The sequence below is a fragment of the Papaver somniferum genome, chromosome 2 (assembly GCF_003573695.1).
Source record: "Papaver somniferum cultivar HN1 chromosome 2, ASM357369v1, whole genome shotgun sequence".
NCBI lineage: Eukaryota > Viridiplantae > Streptophyta > Magnoliopsida > Ranunculales > Papaveraceae > Papaver > Papaver somniferum.
The window spans coordinates 1,115,975-1,136,912 of NC_039359.1; the positions used below are offsets into that span (position 1 = coordinate 1,115,975).

The window sequence follows — 20,938 nt, forward strand, 5'->3', positions numbered from 1 at the left end:
TGTAATTAATATGAATATATAAATGGGATTATAGTAAGAAGTTACACACTGAATAAGATAATATCTAGTGCAAAAATATATTCTCCATATATATCACCACCAAAAGAAATTTAAACATCATGAGGTGAAATATAAGGTTGAGTCCCTGCCATAGGCCGGGGTGATACCTAGTCTCATGTTATTAATTTGTTGATTCATTCTTCCATGATGGGTTTTTGAACACCACTCGGCTCCACATTAAGAGGGCTCACTATGTGACATTTATTTAGTTGTATTGCTTCAAGTTTGAGATCAGTGTTTGAGCTTCTTCATTTATTCAAAATCCGCATTTGAAACATGAGGAGTGACACACCTAGCGAGCTCTACCTTTGGATGTTCATTGAAAGGTATTGATGAATTTTCCGCTCCAACAACTTACAAATTTCTACATCAGCTACCCAAATATTTTATGTTTACTTTTACTATATACGAGTTCATTGACAGAGAATGGCTGTATCGACCTGTAATATTGCTTTATTTTGTTGGATACCAAAATGAAATTTTACTGTGATTTTTCGAAGAAACAAAAAAATATTTCATCGCCTGAATAATTTCGGATAAAAAAGCTATAAACTGAGTCTTGAGAAAAAAAATTAATCGATGTGTGTCTGACCTCGTACTTTCATCAATCTTCCCAGTTGTATAATGTGTTCTATTAAATCTATAATTGATGAATGAATCAACTTGTTTTCAATTATTTATTTTTTTAAAAAGAAGAATCTCTATGATTGTTGCTCATTTTGAAAAATACAGCAAATGTAAGAGAATAAGTACAACTTTATAAATTAAATCATAAAGAAAAAGTTAATTAAGCATTGGTATAATACTGGTTTTCTCTTGAAACTTCAAGAAAATCGAAGGTTTTATGAAAACTGAGTTAACTCATCTGGTTTTCTCTTTCTTTTATAATCATTACTTATTTCATTAGAAATGTATATCTTAATTGCATCGCCTCTGAGTCTATCTCTTGCAGAAAAATCATATTCGCTAAAGTTAACTTTATATTCTGGTGTTACTCAAAGATGGGCGCAAATGCTTGGAAAAAAGTAAAATTCTTCATGTAAGTAAATGATTTTTCAGATACTATTTTTCATAAGTTTTTTATATTTCTCTGTTACCACTTCTCTTTTAAGTTTTTGAGTGCTTTTCAAGAATTTGAGTTGCCTTAAGACACTGACCGATTCAAATAGAAAATAGGAAACTTTGGTATTGGCGTAGTACCAATCTGGCAAAATCTTCTACCTAAGCAAAGGCATACAGTTGAATTTATGAATGAGGGCCTAAATTGCTACCTAGGGAATGAAATAAAGTATTTTATGAGTCAATTTGATATTTCCCTTTAACGTAGTGGAGGAAGAAACATGTCAAACTTAGGGGAGAGTAACTTTCAAGTAACTCTCAAGCTTTGGGTAGATGATAGGGTGCAATTGTGCATTTGGGTATCCATCAGAATTTGGCAAGTGGTTACAATAAAAAAAAGAAAAAGCAAAGTAAAGAAAATGGTGGAATTCCATTTCATGAGTAGATGCGAAAGTGGAAAAGCAGTAGTAGTAGGTACAAAAATTTAGTCGAGCTTATATTTTAACAATGCAATGACCCTACAAAGCGAAGGGTACTACTTTTAAATTTCTAGCAACTTGTATCTGATATCTCAAGGTATTTCATTATGCAAAGAAAAAGCTTGCAGAGTTCAAGTGGACATACTATTTTCTGCTAAAAAATTTCTCAGAAAAGGAAATTTTAACAAAGTTACTTATAAAGGATAGCAAAATGAGCAACAATCATAGAGATTTTTTTTTTTTTTAAAATAATTGAAAAACAAGCTAATTCATTCATCAATTATAGCTTTAATAGAACACAATATACGACCGCGAAGATTGATAAAAGTATGAGTTCAGACACACATCGATCTAAGATAATAATTGTATTGAAAGTTTTTTCTTAAGACTCAGTTTATAGTTTTTTTTCCAGGAATTATTCAGGCGATGAAACATTTTTTTTTTTGTCGACAAATTACAGTAAAATTTCATTTTGGTATCCAACAAAATAAAGCAGTATTACAGGTCGATACAACCTTGCTCTATCGATGAACTCGTATACAGTAGAAGTAAACATAAAATATTTGGGTAGCTGTTGTAAAAACTCGTAAGTTGTTGGAGAGGGAAATTCATCAATACCTTTCACCGAACATCCAAGGGTTGAGCTCGTTAGGTGTGTCACTCTACATGTTTCAAATGAAACTTTTGAATAAACGAAGAAGCTCAAACACTGATCTCAAACTTGAAGTAATATAACTAAAGAAATGTCACATAGTGAGCCCTCTTAATGTGGAGCCGAGTGGTGTTAAAAAACCTATCATAGAAAAATGAATAAACAAATTAATAACATGAGACTAGGTATTACCCCGGCCTACGGCTGGGGCTCAACCTTATATTTCACCTCATGATGTTTAAATTTCTTTTGGTGCTCATATATATGGAGAATATATTATTGCATTAGATATTATCTTATTTAGTGTGTAATTTCTTACTACGATCACATTTGTATGCTCATATCAATTATGTAAGTAGGTTTAGGGGCACCGATTTCAAATCATTGTTCATTTTACATTAATTAATTATGCTCATCAATAGGCAATTCCCTGTGTCCTCAATCTGAAATCTTTGTCCTAGGATTCACCTCCTTCAGAAACCTCAATAAGAGCATTTCGTCATTACTCTCATTAGTTTCATCCTCATATTCATCTTCGATATGTTTCCACTATTTTTTTCTACATCACCTCCTTTAACAATCTCAATAAAGGCATTTATGTTTCCATTATTTTTCCTACCTCGTCAGTAACTTGCAGACATATGTAAGTTATGTTTAGGTTAGTAAACTCATGTATCATCTTTGGATGTTATTTTTTTATACTTGCTCGTAGTTTTTGTTGTTGCACACTGGATGCAGTTGAATTCTTAAATTATTTATGTGCGTTAACTTGTTACATAAAATTTTCAATTGATTATCATGAGAAGATATTAGGCAAAAAAAATAGTATATAACAGCTGATGAAGATATTATAAACATGGTCAAATATGAGTTGTTTCGATAGCGTCTTAACTTCAAGGAGTTTGAAGATGTTTCTCATAGTGTTGTAGTTCAGAACTGGGTCCAAGTTTATTTCAATCCTCCATAGTTATTTGCAACTAGTATTTGCTTAGGGATTCAGGTAGCGTGTTACCTGATTTCTTTTTCCTTTTTTTTTTCTTCCCCTTTCCCATGTTTTTCGAGTGGTATAATCTTTATGTATCTTTCATTTTGATTAATACAATATTTTATTTACCGATCAAAACAACAACAACAACTGGTGACATTTTGGGTTACGTAAAAACACATTTTATTAAGAATTCCATGATACGAGAATTTCAACCATTTTATTTTCAATCTGTGCATTACTGATATGAGTATTTTTTTTCTCTTGTAAATTTCAATGAAAAGTACTGAAGAGAAGAATATCCATTCATACATTAACTTCTTGGACGTTATCCATGAATTATATTGATTAAATCCTGAAATAACAGTAAATAAGAAGCTATGCAAAAAATATAAAAATTAAAAGTTACATCTTGGATGAACACGTCCTTGATGGTGTGTGGAATATTGTGACCGTCCTAAAATAGGTGCAAGACTATAGAGAAGATTGTCTGCAATCATACGTATATATGGATTGCTAGATAGATTTTAGAAGCAAAAATATATACAAACCTTTTTCATCGTTACGGCTGAAATTTCATGGAAACAAGATTGTTAAACGATTATCCTCAATAAAACCCTCTTGAATCTTGATCTATGCACATATACAATACAATGGATTATTCGTAACTTTGCCTATCTAGGATGGCTACATTCACCTGATTAGTTGATATTTTCAAACATTAGGTTATATATATATATATATATATATATGTCACAGAGTTGGCTGGTTCATAAATTACATTATTATATGAATCACACATGAAAATAAAATCAACTTCTTTGAGATCATTAGGGTACCATGGGAAATCCATAAAACATTAATTTGATTTCCTTCTGCATGAGTTAAAGTTTCAAACATTTGTTTTGATCGGCACAGTCAAATATACATGTATAATTTTCTCTTTATACGATGTTCCTATATGCATGACCTAAATTCACTAACAACAATGCAACAAGGGTTCAACGGGAACAAATAAGAATGGGATCATGTAGGTAGGAGAATATCCCTAATTTCGATGGTGTATCCATGAGAAATAAGAAAGCCGGTGGTGTATCCATGAGAAAGAAGAAAGTTAGTGGTGTATCCATGAGAAGAAAAAAAACAAGAGAATACAACATAAAGAATCAAACCAGAGTAGAGCACGGAATCACCCTAGAATAGCTTAACATTCAAATTCATTTTTTCTCTTGTTTAATTGACAGTGGTAAAACTATCCCGTTAGGCTAGGGGTTTAGCTAGATTAGGGAACTGTTTAAAAAGAGTCGAGTAGAGATGGGTTTATATGGTTGAACAGAAGAGTGTCAGGTTTAATAGTCTCGACCGCTCTTTGACCCACATACATCCACATCACCTTTCCTTAGACTCCACCTTTTCTTAGACTATTTTTTTCTTTTCTGAAGCATCTTAGACTATTGTTTGCCTGGCTAAATTGGGGCCTATAGCTACATGACAAAATAGGGTTATTAAGAAGTAATTCATAGAAACCCCTTAACCAACTATTTTGGTAAAGGCTAATTTATCCCTGATTAATTAGTGTTAATTCGGATGATTAGTGGTAAAGTATAGTGTTAGATGTGAAATTAACTTGTGTTAATTAATCATCTGAACATGAAAAAAATTGAAAATTTGAAATTTTTTGAAGAACACCAACTCAGAATCGGTATATGTTTTCAAAAACATATACCGATTGTAACCTCAAAAACATACAGAGATTTTTTGAAACTAGCTTCTACCCAGAATCGGTTTATATGGACATGAAAATCAACCGATTATCCATAATCGGTTTATATTGGCATGAACGTAAACCGATTGTGGGTAAATTTTATCTTTTTTATATGTGATTTATGTGTTGTTAAACATCAAATAAAATTAAAATTCATTCTATACCCGAGTTAATGAAATGAAATCGAGTATTATTTCATACTCATTTTATGATCGAGTATTAACTGAAGAAAAAAATGGGTTAACCAGAATCGGTTTACACGATACATATGTAAAAACCGATTCCTGACATTGCACAACAGGAATTGGTTTATAAGAATGCTCATGTAATCCGATTCTAACAAAAAAAAGATACAGAAAAACTGAGAACAACAATCGGTTTACTTGACATACATATAAAATCTGATTCTAACATTATACATCAACAATCGGTTTTTATAAGTGCTAATGTAATCCGATTCTGGTTCAAATTTCTCGAACCAGAAAACATATCAAGGACAATCGGTCTTTGTGGGCATGAACATAAACCGTTTCTATTTGCAATTGGATCACATATACATTGACGTTAACCGATTCTGATAAACCAGGAAAAATTTGATTTCAAAATTTTTAATTTTTGAGCAATTTTATGTTACTAAAACCTAGTTTATAGGATTGGGTTGAGAAGAAAAGAAGAAGAATCAGTTGAAGTCGATATGGAAATGAATTTGATTTTGATTTTAGTTTTTAATTTTATGATTTTAGTTTTATATTTTTGATTTTGACTTTAGTTTTTAAATTTTATGATTTTAGTTTTATGATTTTGATTTTAGTTTTTAATTCTATGATTAGGATTTGATGGGGACAAATTAGTAGTATTAATATTTAATAGAGGGTAAAATGGTAGTTTCATCAAACTTAGACATCCCTTATCATTCTTTATGGGGTGGATGAAAAAAACCATAGACCCCAATTAAGTGACATAGGCCCCAATTTAGCCAGAATTGTTTGATATAGGATACTTTTTATTATTCCAAATTCGAAACAGGGTTCAAGACATATGATTTGCTAGTACTAGTGCGGGCAAAGACATAGTACTATTGCCGTGTCAGCGTTGGAGACGCAATTGTCGCGGGTGGTGACAAAACAGTTTACCGGCTGCTAAGAACATCTCCGATAGAGGGTGAAGGTTTTATTTTATTTTTGACACATAGGATTTTAGACCCTCATTTACATTAAATTCATCTCCAACAATGGTAAAACTCGTGTCAATTTAAAAGGGTTAAAAAATAAAAGGTCGAAGTAAATATATTCCCACCACGTAAGCAGGAACCCTGAAAATTGACGATGATGATAAATATTAATCATCTGAGGAAGACTCTTTGGGAAGGGGCACGTTTTGGTTTTCTTCTTCTTCTCTTCTCTCCTCTCCTCTCTATAATTCTCCAACTGAAACCAACTCTTGTCTTCTTTCATGGAAATTGAAATTTTAACAACAAGAAACAAATCATTACGCCCAAATTTCGAAAACCCTAGCCCTAGAAAAAACAATCAATACAAAAAATAAATACAATGTTTCCGTGGTACATCACCAAATCCGCTGAGGCGATGATTCCTCGATGGGCAATTAAACATGTTTTAAAATTCGTGTTTAAGAAGAAACTAGGCAAGTTTATAATTGGTGATATTGATTTAGATCAACTTGAGGTACAAATTGGTGCTGGTACTGTTCAGCTTACTGATCTTGCTCTTAACGTTGATTATCTTAATCAAAAGGTAATTTCTATGAATTTTTTAAGCTGTTTGTTATACCTTTTTATATGAATTTTCAGCTACTTCAATTTGAATTTACTAGATGTGCATGAATTATTAGCTTCTTTCAGTATGGTCTAAAGTTGTATGGAGATAGTTGAGGAGAATAATAGATAAGCTGTGTGGATATGCAGTTATAATTTCAACTAGATTGATGAACTACAGTTGTTAGGAATTTCTGCCAAGTTAGTAAAATCCATGTGGCATGATAAAATTATGCTGTTCGCATTATTTAGTGATGTTTAGGGTTTAGCACTTTATTGGAGGAGCCACTGAGTCTTTCTTTTTTACGCACCTTGATGATAATTAGAGTCTCACTCTAAATTAGGCAGGGGTGCAATAGTATCATATCATTTAGGCAGTTCAATATAGGATAACATCGAAGTCAACTAGAGGTGGCGCGTCGTTTTGCAGTTTGCTTGAACTCTGCAAAGCCTCTGTACATCATTTTAAAAACCTCTCAAACATTTTGCAAAGAAACTTTAGTAGTGTAGTTGCAAGATGTAATATGGCAATAAACAACATAGGTCAGTTACACTACATACTTTAAGTAATTCATCCAGCTGCATTAAAATTAAAATTTGAGATAATAAGCCATTTATCTTTTACTAATAATAAACAACATAGGTCACTAGATTAAGTTTTTGACACTTGAAGGACCCATCGAATGAACCTTCTGATCTATTGAAAGGTCTAATTGGACATATTAGAGCATTTTAGCTGATTTGCTTATCAAGCAGCAGGTGGTCTTAGAGTGCACCAGGAATCATGTTTTATACTTACCAGTGTCTATGCAATTGCAAAATACCTCTGTTATTTATATTTTTCTTTTATTTTATGACTCATTCTGAAATAAAATGTCTGTTGTCTTTTCTAGTTGGGTGCCACACCAGTCATTGTAAAGGAAGGATCAATTGGTTCTTTACTAGTGAAATTTCCCTGGAAGCTTAGAAATTGTGAGATTGAAATAGAAGAACTTGAGCTTATCCTTGCTCCACGTGTGGGGCATGATATCCCAGCTGCAGCTGAAACTTGTAGTTCTAGTCAAGACTGTAAACAGTCTGTTCACAATTCCTCAGACAATGTCGAGAACCAAACGGCAAATAATGCTGCAGCATCTATTTCCCTGGATGTTCACGAAGGAGTTAAAACGATTGCCAAGTTGGTCAGATGGTTGCTTGCAAGTTTCCATGTAAAGATAAGAAACCTAATTGTTGCATATGAACCTTGTTCAGAGGAGGATGAGAAAAGATCAGGATCACATAGAGCTTTGGTTCTTCGTATTACTGAGACAGAATATGGAACATGTGTCTCTGAAGAAGCCAATGCAAGTTCAGCTGCAAAATTTGACAGTTTTCTTGGAATTTCAAGATTGACAAACTCTCTGAAGTTCGAAGGAGCAGTAATTGAACTTCTTCATATGGATGATATTGACAACCAGACACAAAGTCCAAGTGCTTCAGGAGCAGCGTTCAGTGAATGTTATACGGGAAGGTCCACTTCAGATGTAAATGCTCCTATTTTGACTGGGGAAGGTGGTGGTTTCTCAGGGAATATGAAATTAAGTATACCTTGGAAAAATGGTACCCTGGATATTCAGAAACTGGATGCAGACATCTGTATTGATCCTGTGGAAATAAGACTTCATCCAAGCACCATAATGTGGATGATATGTTTGTGGGAATCTCTCAAGAATTTGGACAAAGATGAAGGTCTTGCATACAGTAAGGGTACAAATTCTGTTTATCACAATTCGGCATCTCAGTTCCATCCTTCTACCATCAGTTCTGCTGTAGTAGCTACAGATAAGGTGACACAATGGAGTGAAGGTGGTTTCCCACTGGACTTTTTCCCACAAACAGGTTTTGAAACGACAATTGATCCATTATTACAAGGGTCACATGTTATACCGGATTGGGTACCACTTTACGCCCACAAAAACCTAAATGACAGAACAGAAGCAGCACCAGATTTTGGAGCAAGGTTTGTTTCTCTTAGTTTTGTGCTTTGAAAAGTTCGCTTCATCTGTACATTCAAGAAGACTGATTCATATTGGCCTTTGAACTTTTTGGAATCTTACCTCTTACCTCTCCTAGTTGCTTAGGGCCAAGAGTTGCCGAGGCCGCTAAAACACATCTCATTTTTAGTGCAGTATTTATAATCATATTCGCTTTATGTCGTTTCCACATGTGTTCTACTCATTTTCCCAAATTTACCTTTTAGTGTATACCATAATTCCAATGTTTTTGCTTATCACCGCAAAATAACATTTGACTATTTAGGTTATCATTGTATTTACAGATGGTTCTTCGATGATTATCATTGTATCAAACATATGCTAATTGTTTTTTATGCTCTCATGCTTTGGGTTATCTGCAGTGTAGATCAGTTTTTCGAGTGTTTTGATGAACTGCGACATTCCCAATCAGCTTTAGGCAGCAGTGGTGTATGGAACTGGACTTGTTCTGTATTTAGTGCAATTACTGCTGCATCCTCCCTTGCTTCTGGATCATTGAATATTCCTTGTGGTATGTAATCCTTAGCATCGGTATCTCTTAGTTGTAAGTGTACCAATCGGATACATCTCATATCATAAATTTTGTTATCGAGTTGGTTAGAAGTTTCCTATCAGAATCGCATCATTGTTTTGCACAGCTCTTTGCTCGTCTTCCTCCTGGTTCAGTAAACAATGGTTTTTGTTGTTCTTGTTTAAGAGCTTTCTCTCAAGTTCATTTCTCCCTTGCTTTTCAGAACAGCAACCTGTCAGAACAAATCTTAAGGCAACCATTGCTGGGGTTGCCGTTGTGCTTTCGTTGAATGATGAAGGCCAGAAGTATTCATGTGATAAGATTGGCAACCCTGGAAATGTTGGTCGAAATGTACATTTTCTTGGTATGAACTGTCAAGACATACTTCTTGATTTGCAGGTGATTATTGTGTTTTAAGAGATGCAATTCATATTCTTTATTCTGTTGTACTACTCTCTTCACCTCCTCTATATTGCTTACATGTGTTTTTTATTAGACTAATTTTAAAATTTTGACAAGGTCAACAGATTTGTTCTCACGAAATGAAGTTTGAAGCGATTGTAAAGCATATCGAACTTGATGATTACTTCTATTTTGGAAATAATGCTGATAGTAGTCAGAATAGTGCTCGAAGTCAGGCTCTTTTAATCCAGCATTTGCAGGCTGAGCTTGAAGGTGCTCTCCCTGCGTTCACTTTGCCCCAAGATCCTGAGTCAGAAAAATCCGAAAGAAAAGGGTTTAGGCATCAAACCTTCCAGGAGGATGATTTAGTCAAAATCAAATTGCTGAGGACTTCAAGTGTCAGTCACTGCCAATTCAGTATGACTTCAAGTTATGGGGATGACAGGTCGATGCCTTCATCATCTTTTTCTGTGAAGCTGCCACCATTTGTTTTCTGGGTGAACCTCAATCTGCTAAGCATGCTTTTGGATCTGTCAAAGGAAGTCAGCGAGTCTTTCGATACAAAGAATATCAATAAATTCAGTGATATGCACAACTCAACATGTTCGGGGAATCTCAAAAGAAGTGACCCTGGTGTTAAAACTTTGGCTTCAAAAGGATCTTTGCAGGGAAATATAGTTCTCTCTAATGCGAGGTTCATTTTGTGTTTTCCCTGTCATGAGGGAGATGGTAGTCACTATACATCCTGGGATCAATTCGTTGGTATGGATATATCCCTACCATTGAGCCAAGAAAAAGTTGCTGATGCAAAAGCTCAACGTGGTCATTCTTCTAAATCCTCCAGCTCCATCCATTTGAATGTAGGAAACCTTGGTATTTACTTGATCAGTAAATTTCATTATGATGATAGGGGCAACTCTCTGCCGTTGAAGCCCACTTATTCTGTTCACAAGGTTCTTAATGTCATCAGCAAAGTGAGTTCTTTATCTGGCCTTAGTATAATTTGGCAGGATGGACCTGTAACTGGACCTTGGATAGTAAAGCGAGCTCGAAACCTAGCTACTTCACAGGATTCCGGAAGCAGAAATAAAGTGAGAGGTAAAGGTTACGAGTTTGCATCTGTGACAGCAGTAGGAGATTTGGATGATATAAATTCTCGCACCCGACAAGAGATAATTTTAAGCTCTTCAGTTTTTGTGCACATTCGTCTCTCTTCTGCTTCAATTGATCTTGGTAGTTTGCAGTATCAGATTTTAAACCGGCTTCTAAATCAAGCCGTGGATGTGTTATCATGTAAAGTAAGTTCAAATATGGCACCAAGAGATAACAACATTTCAACGAAAGCGGATTCTGCATCTCAAACATCAATTCTTGTGGAATGTGATGCTTTGGAGATTTTGGTTAAGTTGAACAAGGTAGAGGATATAAAATGCTCAACACAGAAGGAACTTTCAGGTTCCTGGCATTCTGCTAAACTGAGAATTCAAAAGTTTGAGTTGCTGTCTGTGTCAGATCTTGGAGGAATCAAGGATTCCAGTTTCACTTGGCTAGGCCATGGTGAAGGTGAGTTGTGGGGGTCCGCTGATAGTTCCCCTGGTCACGAGTTTCTCCTGATCTCTTGTAGCAACTCTACTAGGCGACGAGGTGATGGAGAAGGTGCTAATGCATTGTCTTTAGGTTCTGCTGGCACTACAGTTTTTCTTCTGAAGGAACCAAATATCTTTCACAGTTTCACATCAATTACTGTTAGATGCGGCACATTAATTGCTCCTGGCGGTCGAGTGGATTGGTTGGATGCAGTATGCTCCTTTTTCAGTTTGCCTTCACCTGAGAGGGAACAAGGGAAAACTGATAGTGCCCAAGAGGGTTATTCTGAAAATACTGCTGCTTATGGAGAATCTTTTGTTCTAAACCTGGTGGATGTTGGGCTAGTTTATGAACCTCACGTCAACAATTTGGTGGGCAGTGGTTCTACTAGTTCTATTGAAGAATCAGTGGAACAGTATGTAGGATGTCTCCTAGCTGCATCATCTGTAGATATTTCAAGTCAAACGCTAGCAAGTGCTGTAGAGAATGACCACAAAATTAGAGTGCAAGATCTAGGGCTTCTTATTTGTAAATTGTCTGGTCAGAAGAATCCTAAACGGATCTATGATGTTAAATATCTTCGCCGGGCAGGCTATGTTAAGGTAGCGGGCGAGGCCCTTGTGGAAGCAGTTCTGCGAACAAACTGCAAGACTGGTCGTCAGTGGGAACTAGATGTCTCCGATTCTCACATTAACTTGGATACCTGCCATGATACCACATCTGGTTTGATCCGTTTGGTTGCTCAACTCCAGCAGCTTTTTGCACCTGATATGGAGGAGTCAGTAGTGCATTTGCAGACCAGGTGGAATACTGTTCAGCAGGCATTAAATCGGCATGATAGCACTACTGATTCGAAGGACTGTGATGTCTCTCTCTCTTCATCTTCTGATACGCTTTCAGTGAACAAAGATGCAATGTGTAACGGAAAAAATGGTGTGGTTGGACTAATGGATGAGATATGCGAAGATGCTTTTAATCTGCATGGAAATGGTGCCAGTTCATCTGTTCAACGCGACCTGCAGTGTCAAGATTCATTTGATGGAGCTCTTCTTGTGGGGATGTGCAACTTAAATGTCAGCGAACCTGAGTTTTTCTCTCAAAACTTTCCCGTCAGTGAGGCAAATCCCAGAGGGCTAGAAAGTACTCAAGCATCATCTCTGCAGAAAGATTGTTTTCCTGACCTAATAGAGGGTTATTACTTTGCTGGGTTATGTCCTCTTCCAGAGATATCTGACAGAAACAGTTCACCAGTTACAGGTATTAAGTCTCTCTCAAGCAATAAAAATCTTGAAAAAAATCGGTCTGGGAATAATGGATGGTATCAGAACACCTCTCTGAGAATCGTCGAGGATCATATTCCTGATATCGTTGAAAATCCAACACGGGAACAATCTAAAGGAGTAGACAAGATTTCTACTACAAGTTGTAAAATTTCTGATGAGTTTGGCATTTCAAAGGGACGAGTGCATCTTATGAAAATCGACGTCAGATGGAGAATGTTCGCAGGATCTGACTGGCACATCACAAGGAAAGATAATATGCATACTACGAAAACGGGTGGAAGAGATGCAACCACCTGTCTAGAGCTTTCGTTATCTGGATTGAACGTTCAATATGACATGTTTCCTGATGGGGACATATGCGTATCAAAGCTTTCTATATCAGTTCGCGACTTTAGTCTTTACGATAGAAGCAAAGATGCACCTTGGATCACGGTAGTACGCTTAAGTTTTAGTACCTTTCCTTACATTCATTTTATCACGTTTATATGGATGCGTGAATGTACTCAATGGTATTTGGTTTATTTCGTTAGGTGTTGGGATACTATCATTCAAAAGATCATCCTAGAGAATCCTCAGCAAAAGCGTTCAAGTTGGACCTAGAATGTGTCAGACCAGATCCTTTGACCCCTCTCGAGGAGTATCGGTAAGGGTGTTGTACTTCAGATTTACTTGACGGTCGGCAGTTAGATGCTCATCTGTTTTGCTATTAACTTCAGGTTACGCCTTGCTTTTCTACCTATGCTATTGCATCTTGATCAAGACCAACTGGATTTCCTCATCAGCTTCTTTGGAAACTCATCAGCTGAGCAGCTTCCAAATCTCCCTCATGATTTGCAAAGGTCAAGTACTCTGCCCAATTATGAGAATGATTTTGAGGTGAATACAGTTGCAGAGGAAGCGCTGCTTCCTTACTTCCAGGCAAGTACTCTAATGCATTTAATATTCTTTTTAAGTTCATGTCATTTGTTCTGCATCTCTTGGCTAATACTCCTTGAAGCTGAACATGTGCATCTGTTTCCCCCATTTTAACGTTTCCCTGTTTACCATCATAGAATTTTATGTGAGAAATGCAGGACTAACTGTGGCTTTTATATTTCAGAAATTTGACATATGGCCTGTTGTTTTTCGAGTCGACTATAATCCTCGCCGTGTTGATCTAGCAGCTTTAGGAGGAGGGAATTTTGTGCACCTGGTTAATCTAGTTCCCTGGAAGGTATTTTCCTATTCTTGTGAAACTTGACTTCGGAATTCGTGAAAGCTAGTGGTGATTCGCCATACTTGGCTCAGAATTGTGGTAGTTTTCAGACTTAAGTTCATTTGTGTGGTGCTTTTTTCTGGCAATGAGTGTTCGGCGATTTTTTTTCTTTTCATATCTTCTTTTTAGAATATTGTTGTGCATAGTTCACTTGATACGAATTTCCAAAAATCTTTTCATCTTTTCTCTTGTCAAATTCTTGATGCAGGGGATTGAGCTAGAGCTCAAACACGTACATGCTGTTGGGATATATGGCTGGGGTAGTGTATGTGAGACGATTGCCGGCGAATGGTTAGAAGATATTTCACATAATCAGGTTTCAACTGAGTTTGTTTGTCGTACGCTAAAGAGTTTATAGGTCATATACTGTAGTTGTACTCTCCACTGATATTAATGAATCCTGTGTCATATCTGTAGATCCATAAGCTTTTGAAAGGCCTTCCTCCTATTCGATCATTACTCACTGTTGGTTCTGGTGCTGCTAAGCTGGTTTCCTTACCAGTTAAGAATTATAAGAAAGATCATAGGTTACTCAGTGGAATCCAAAGAGGTAAATCGCACTACTCTAACTACTTATTCATTAATGACTTCATGTGCGATATTTTTATTTGTCTGTGCACTGCATGATTGTACGTCTTCTATGTTCTATCACCCTTCTGAGTTTGAAGCTTTAAAATATTGGCTATATAACATGCCCTTAGTGAATGACAAAATATTAGGGAAGTTGCAGTAGGCATAGCACGTATCCCCATTATCCAATTCTTTGGGTTGGCCTTTCTGATAGCTCCTTATACTTACTACATTTTCAGTTCTTGACCAACTGTTTTCATTTCCTTTTTTGTTTTTTGTTTCTGGATTAAATGGTATCTTTACACGCAGAAGCACAATTTTTAGTTAATGTAACATTTTTCATGGATCTTCATGAACTACACTTAACATACTCGTATCCATATAATACCACCAGGGGCTCTAGCGTTTTTGAGAAGTATTTCACTTGAAGCTGTTGGACTAGGAGTACATTTGGCTGGTGGAGCTCATGACATCCTTCTCCAAACCGAATATATTCTTACAAGAACACCGCCATCTGTTCCCTCTTCGGGCAGAAGTAAAACAAAGACAAGTGTGAGATCTAATCAACCTAAAGATGCACAACAAGGGATCCAACAGGTAAGACATATCCAATGTGCTTTAGCTGGTTATATTGCTTTCTTATTTTAGATAATTTGGTGTCTAATGCTTCCTACTTTCTAGTAATACCAATCTTTAGTTTTCTGCTTCCTTTTGTTAGTATCAAATGTGTTGGTATTCTTTTTTGTCGTCATGGGATCATGTGGTTATGACATGGATCAGGCACTTCATTTTTATTTTTTTAATGCGATATACTTGGCTACTTTATCCCGGTACCGCACATTTAACATTGTTAGATCATATTCATCATCTGCTTTCTTTTTTCTCAATATGATCAACAGGCTTATGAGAGTCTCAGTGATGGCCTAGGGAAAACAGCATCTGCTCTGGTTGGAACTCCATTGAAGACTTACCAGCGCGGTGGTGGGGCAGGATCCGCATTGGCAAGTGCTGTTTGTGCAGCTCCTGCTGCTGCCATAGCTCCTGCCTCTGCTGCTATGCGTGCTGTACATTGTGCTCTTCTTGGTTTCAGAAATAGGTATGTCCACTTCTCTTCTCCTCAGACATCTTGGCAGCCTTGTAGGTCACAGTCAATTTCTTGGATTAATTAGAGGAACTTACTAAAAAGGTTGTGTTTTCATCTGTAGCCTGGATCCTGAACGGAAGAAGGAATCCCTGGAGAAATACTTAGGTCCTAATCATCCTCAAGGAAACAGTTGACGGTAAGTTATCTCTGCATGTCTATTAATAATGCGCCCTAGTTTAAACAAATGCATGCTTCATTTTTTGCTTTTCTGACTTTAGGCTACTTCTAACGTGTGTTGATAGCATTTATAGGAATTCTATGGTTTTGGAAGCATCTGGATCTTCGAAAAACTCTTGATTATTCCAGTAACATTGTATATTGTAAGCTTACATCGACTATTCATTCGATTGTCACCTCTTACTCTCTTATATTGACCATTGGTTAATTGTTCAAGTTTTGTTTGCGTTGGTTGCAGGTGTACAGTCGAATTTGAGAAGATTCTTTCTTATATAGTGAAATATATATTACAGAAGGTGTAAATATGTTAATAGGTAAATCGCGGTTAGATTTTCGTCTCCTATGTTGCAGAGTGTGAGTCTTTTGTAGTTTGGTGGGTTTTGAGAGAGGTTTGTATAAATCAGAATCAATGTATATATCTTAGAAGTGCCGCTGATTGATTGCGTTCTTTTCAAATTTAGAGTGTTCACAAATTCAACTACTTCCATCTTTCTTCCAAGTAGAGTATTAGGATTCAGAGAGATCAGATCCAATCACCATTCTGCATCTCTGGAAATCCCAAGGAACTGTCGTAATTTGGTGACAAGTTTGGTCATTGCAGAAATCTTAGTTTATAGTCCTTAGGGAAATTCTCTGATGCTTAATGGTGAAGACACATGAAGGATACTGACACGTCTGTGTAAGATATGACCCGTCCTGAACTTTTACCAGACTCTGACGAAGCTTTGGTTTGACAGTATGTAGTGTCAGTGGATGTTCATTTGAGAAAGAGAGCTTTGTCTTACATTGTTGTATGTTTGTAAGTGAAGAACTTCCCCACGATGCTCTTTGTGCGACGAAGTAGACATGAGATTATTTGAATGGTTCTCTCTTTTCAGGGGTGGCGATTAAAAAAAGAGATGGGAATAGAAAAATTTTGCCCCCACAAGGAAAGCGTTCGTGTGGTTGTCGTGAAGGCGAAGTTTTGTTGCATCCCATGTTTGTTCTTTCTTCAATCTTTCAATATTTTGGAATCCCTTTTTCCACGTGCATACAAGCATGTGATGTTTGGAGATCCTGTGGGTTGGGTTCTACGAGTGATTGTGATCGTGATCTTTCTCCCCTAGGAAAAATGAGGTTAAATGCGATGTATATGCAAAAGAAATTAGCCTAACCAATCTCTCGGAACACGCCCTTCGGCTCTTGGAAGAAACGGGACAAAAGCTTTTCTTTTCTTTTTCCTGGAGTCAGGAGTCTCGAGACTACTTGAAGTCGGCTGCCATACTACACATTATATATTACTATACCTTTTATGATTTGAATTCTGGTCAGGGACTTATCCAGGAAGGTTACCAAGGTAAATAAAATAAGTACAATGTAGACTGTGGAGCTAAAAAAAAATCTAAAAAAACACACGCACACACTAAATTTGGAGAATTCTTCAACTTTAAAATGATAGTAATAGATGGAAGGGTTTGAGAGTGAATATACGTCTGAGTTCGGTCTAAATTATCATCAGCAGTAATTGTCTTCATTTTCGCTGACTAGCTTTTGTAAACACAAAATTTTGTGTCGGACTGATACAAGAAGTGTGGGGAAGACGAGGAAAAGCGTAATTAAAAAAAAAGAAGAGGATAACTATTTTGGTATCTCCACTCCACCCTTGGCGGGGGTGCTCTGAAATCTCAATAAACCAATGATCAGTTCTTATCCGTACATTAAACTATTAATTAAGTCTTCTTCATATGTTTCCCTACACTGCTTTCGAACTATCATCAACATTCAAATAATCTACTAACAGTTTCAGTCAGGAAATGAACATATCATTAGAAACGCGTGTATCACTTAAACTAGTATGGTAATAATGCATCTATGATTGACGGAGATATTGACCATAAGAATACGAACAAACGAATTAAACACCAAACTTATGAAGACCATTTGTAAGGAATTGGACCAGCATGCACGTGTTTGTGGGACTTCATTTACGTACCATTTGATCATATCATCACCAACCGAATCTTCTTCTCTCGTTCCATACTTTTTAATTACCTCGCCACATGCAGTAAGTGTCTCGCAGTTGAGTTGGTCGCACACTTGGTGGTTGCATCAAGAGGTCTGGTAAAGATTTTCCCATGATATTCATATGCTCTTATTATCCAGCCAACCCATTATGATCTCTCTTTTTGAATGAATGAGCCTGGTGGGATCACCTCACCAGAATGTATGGGTACACTCCGGTGATTAAACGACCAGAAGTCAATATTTCGATAATCATTTAAGTTTGTACTCTGTACCCATAATCTCACTGAATCAAGCATTAAATACTTCTGTTGGTTGTTATAATCAAATCTTCTAATCTAACAACAGAATGTGCTGGATATGGGAGAAATGAGAAAACAAACCTAAAAATCAAAGGGTTAAGAGTTGGGTCTTTGGACAGCTTTCAATAACAAAGACATAAAGAGAGATGTGTTCCTTTCTTGGAAGGTGATTGGGTTGTTGTATATGTGTAACGTTATGAACCCTGAAAGTCTTTACCTCCTCAGGCCTCAGCTTTCAAATTTTGAAACCTTATCGGTTTCTGATAATCTAGTGACATCAACTCTTTTGTTTGGTTCCATTCTTCTAGCTCCCATGTCCCATGCTTGGTATATACTCTATTCAATATCTCATCAAATACAGTGTAAACTACTAGCAACAACATTCATTTCCCCAACCAAATTTCAATATTTTTTGAAACTTGTAAAGTATACTTATCATTTTTTAGATTCTTTTTGTAAACTGTGATTTTGTTGGGTATGTTATCTTTTTCTAACTTGTAACTACCAACCATTTAGAAAGAAAAATCTAGTTTAATTTGGTAAACTTTTTAGTTAGTTTATTCATGAGAGGTTTTGTAAGTCCATGTCTTAAGCAACACCTAATATCATCTATCTTTTCCAAGAAATATATCTTTCATAATAATGGACATTGAATGTGCCATGTTTTGATACTTAAAGTATTATTTAGAAGTAGGCAATTGGAATTTGGAACCCTGCACCTTGAAGCATTGTATTATATCTCTATAATATGAACTTAGTAGGAAGAACAATAAATAAAAAATCATGAAAAAACTTAGGATTATTACACGTCAAATTTAAAATAAAAAACACTGTGTTTAATCTAAATCTTACACGTATTTAAGATTTCATTTCTTATCTGTCCACGTATACGTATGGGCCGTACATAACTATCAATAAGGAAATGTTTTACTCAAAGAATGTGCAGCTACAACACTCTCTTCTAAGCTGCAACCTTTAAATAGAATAGTCCTACATGTTATTTTTCTTTCTGTCTGTCTCCTGATTTCATATCCACACCCTGCATTTGGTGCTTCCTTATCTCTGTCTCTCTCTCTCTCTCTCTCTCTCTCTCTCTCTAAGACTAAAAACTGAAAAAGAGAGGGAAATATTCTTAGCAAGATATAACTCTTATAGTGTTGTGTACAGAAACAACAACCTAGTCATAGATATTCTTGTTAACAGAAAAGATCTTTGATACCATGAACAACAATCAACAAAAGAAGAAAAATTATGAAGGTGGTGGTGGTGGAGAAAAAGAGATGTTACATGAACTACAATCAACAAAGAAAGGGCAGCAATCACCACCTTCATCAACTACATCTCCTTCTCATGAATTTTCATTCACAATATCTCTTCATTCATCATCAAATGAAAAATCTATTACCAAATCCAAAACCCCTACGGCTACACTGTCACCACCACATAATTCATTTGCAATAGACTTATCTCCAGCTGATGATATATTCTTTCATGGACATCTATTACCTCTTCATCTCCTGTCTCATTTACCTATCTCTCCTCGCTCTTCCACCAATTCATTGGATAGTTTCACTCTTCCTATCAAAGAATTACAAGATGATAGCAATAAAAAACCCACCACCACCACCAACACCACCATCACTACCAACAACAGCAATACTTACAACAACATTTATAACAATACAAGAGAGATCAATGGAAGAATCAAAGCAAAATCCTTCTCTTTTTTGAAGTTTCCAAGACGGGCAAAAGGCAGTGAATTTGAAGAAAGAGAGAAAGAAATGGAGAAAAAGAAGAAGAAGAAGAAGAAGACGGGTGGTTTCAATATGATTCAGATTATAAGGAGGTACGCTAAAATGGTCGGACCACTTCTGTTTTACAAAAATGGCAGTGGGAAGACGCCTACTACTACTGCTGCAGGTGCGGGGCACTTTGATTTTGAGAGAGAACCTTATTCATCGTTTTCAGGTAATTTAAGTTTAAGAGGAAGTGATAGTAATAAGAAGAAGAGAGAATCAAGAGGAAGAAGAGGAGAATTTTCTGCGCCGGCATCCATGTGGACGTCTCCGACTAATAGTGGTCTTCTACTTACAACTCCGTTAGGTGTTCATTCTTCTTCAAGTGAAAGTAGTATGGAAGAACTGCAAAGTGCGATTCAAGCTGCCATTGCACATTGTAAGAACTCATCCACTCCGGTCAAGGAGGGGGAGAATAAACTTCAATCCTAATCTCTTTATCTTGGAGTACATTGTATGGTATATAAATATAGAAAAATGAGTTTGGTTTATTTAGAAGTTCATATTCATTGCTGACTTTACCAGGAAATCACTTCCTGAGAATAGCACCATAGTTGTACAAATGCATCAAGCGGCATCATATCCGTTGAGCGCAGATTTCACTTGAAATGTACACCTCCTTCTGAATGTCTCTAGGAACAATTCAGTACATATTTTCCGATTCATTACGCGAAGAAACGATGTTTCATGTTTTTTTTTAAGCATGGGCATTGCTGAATTTAAGCAAAGGAAAAAAAGCCTTGCAGCGCTGTGTTTGATAATGCATTTTATAAGCAAAAGCAATTACCACCATCACACGCACACAAAAACAACAAGTTTGAGGATGCTGCGAATGTCGGGAATAATGCATGGGCATATCATATGGACAATACAAAGAGGATATTGAACCTGAACCCTGATGCATAAATGTTCCTGTCTTCTTTTTGTGATTTTCAAATTTCAACTGCCTTTTTTTTTTATCTACAGTTCAATGTGGTGTTTCTCAAAGGAAAAAGGAATTTAAGAATATAAGGAAGTAGAGTTATTATGGATATCAATGATTTTCAGGTAACTGTAGATGATGCAGAAGGTAATGGTGACTGATTGGGGCATTTGAAAGAGTT

General features: G+C 36.2%; 2 protein-coding genes across 3 annotated transcripts; both read left to right on the forward strand.

Annotated features, from left to right (window-relative positions):
- The first annotated feature begins 6,339 nt into the window (after positions 1-6,339).
- LOC113346640 (autophagy-related protein 2-like) lies at positions 6,340-16,192 on the forward strand. 2 transcript variants are annotated; one of them, XM_026590115.1, is made up of 15 exons: positions 6,340-6,754; positions 7,668-8,773; positions 9,170-9,318; positions 9,542-9,717; positions 9,846-13,022; positions 13,121-13,233; positions 13,307-13,508; positions 13,690-13,803; positions 14,054-14,161; positions 14,263-14,395; positions 14,810-15,012; positions 15,315-15,511; positions 15,621-15,695; positions 15,802-15,879; positions 15,975-16,192. In XM_026590115.1, the coding sequence occupies exons 1-13, from the start codon at positions 6,551-6,553 to the stop codon at positions 15,691-15,693; spliced, it is 5,955 nt and encodes a 1,984-aa protein (XP_026445900.1). In that variant the 5' UTR covers positions 6,340-6,550; the 3' UTR covers positions 15,694-15,695; positions 15,802-15,879; positions 15,975-16,192. The 2 variants fall into 2 exon arrangements, with proteins under 2 accessions (XP_026445900.1, XP_026445899.1); XM_026590114.1 differs by having other exon boundaries at positions 15,811-15,879.
- A 2,649-nt stretch (positions 16,193-18,841) lies between these two features.
- LOC113346642 (BRI1 kinase inhibitor 1-like) lies at positions 18,842-20,462 on the forward strand. Its single transcript, XM_026590119.1, has one exon. It carries the CDS (start codon positions 19,260-19,262, stop codon positions 20,265-20,267), a length of 1,008 nt encoding a protein of 335 aa, XP_026445904.1. The 5' UTR covers positions 18,842-19,259; the 3' UTR covers positions 20,268-20,462.
- Positions 20,463-20,938: the final 476 nt, after the last annotated feature.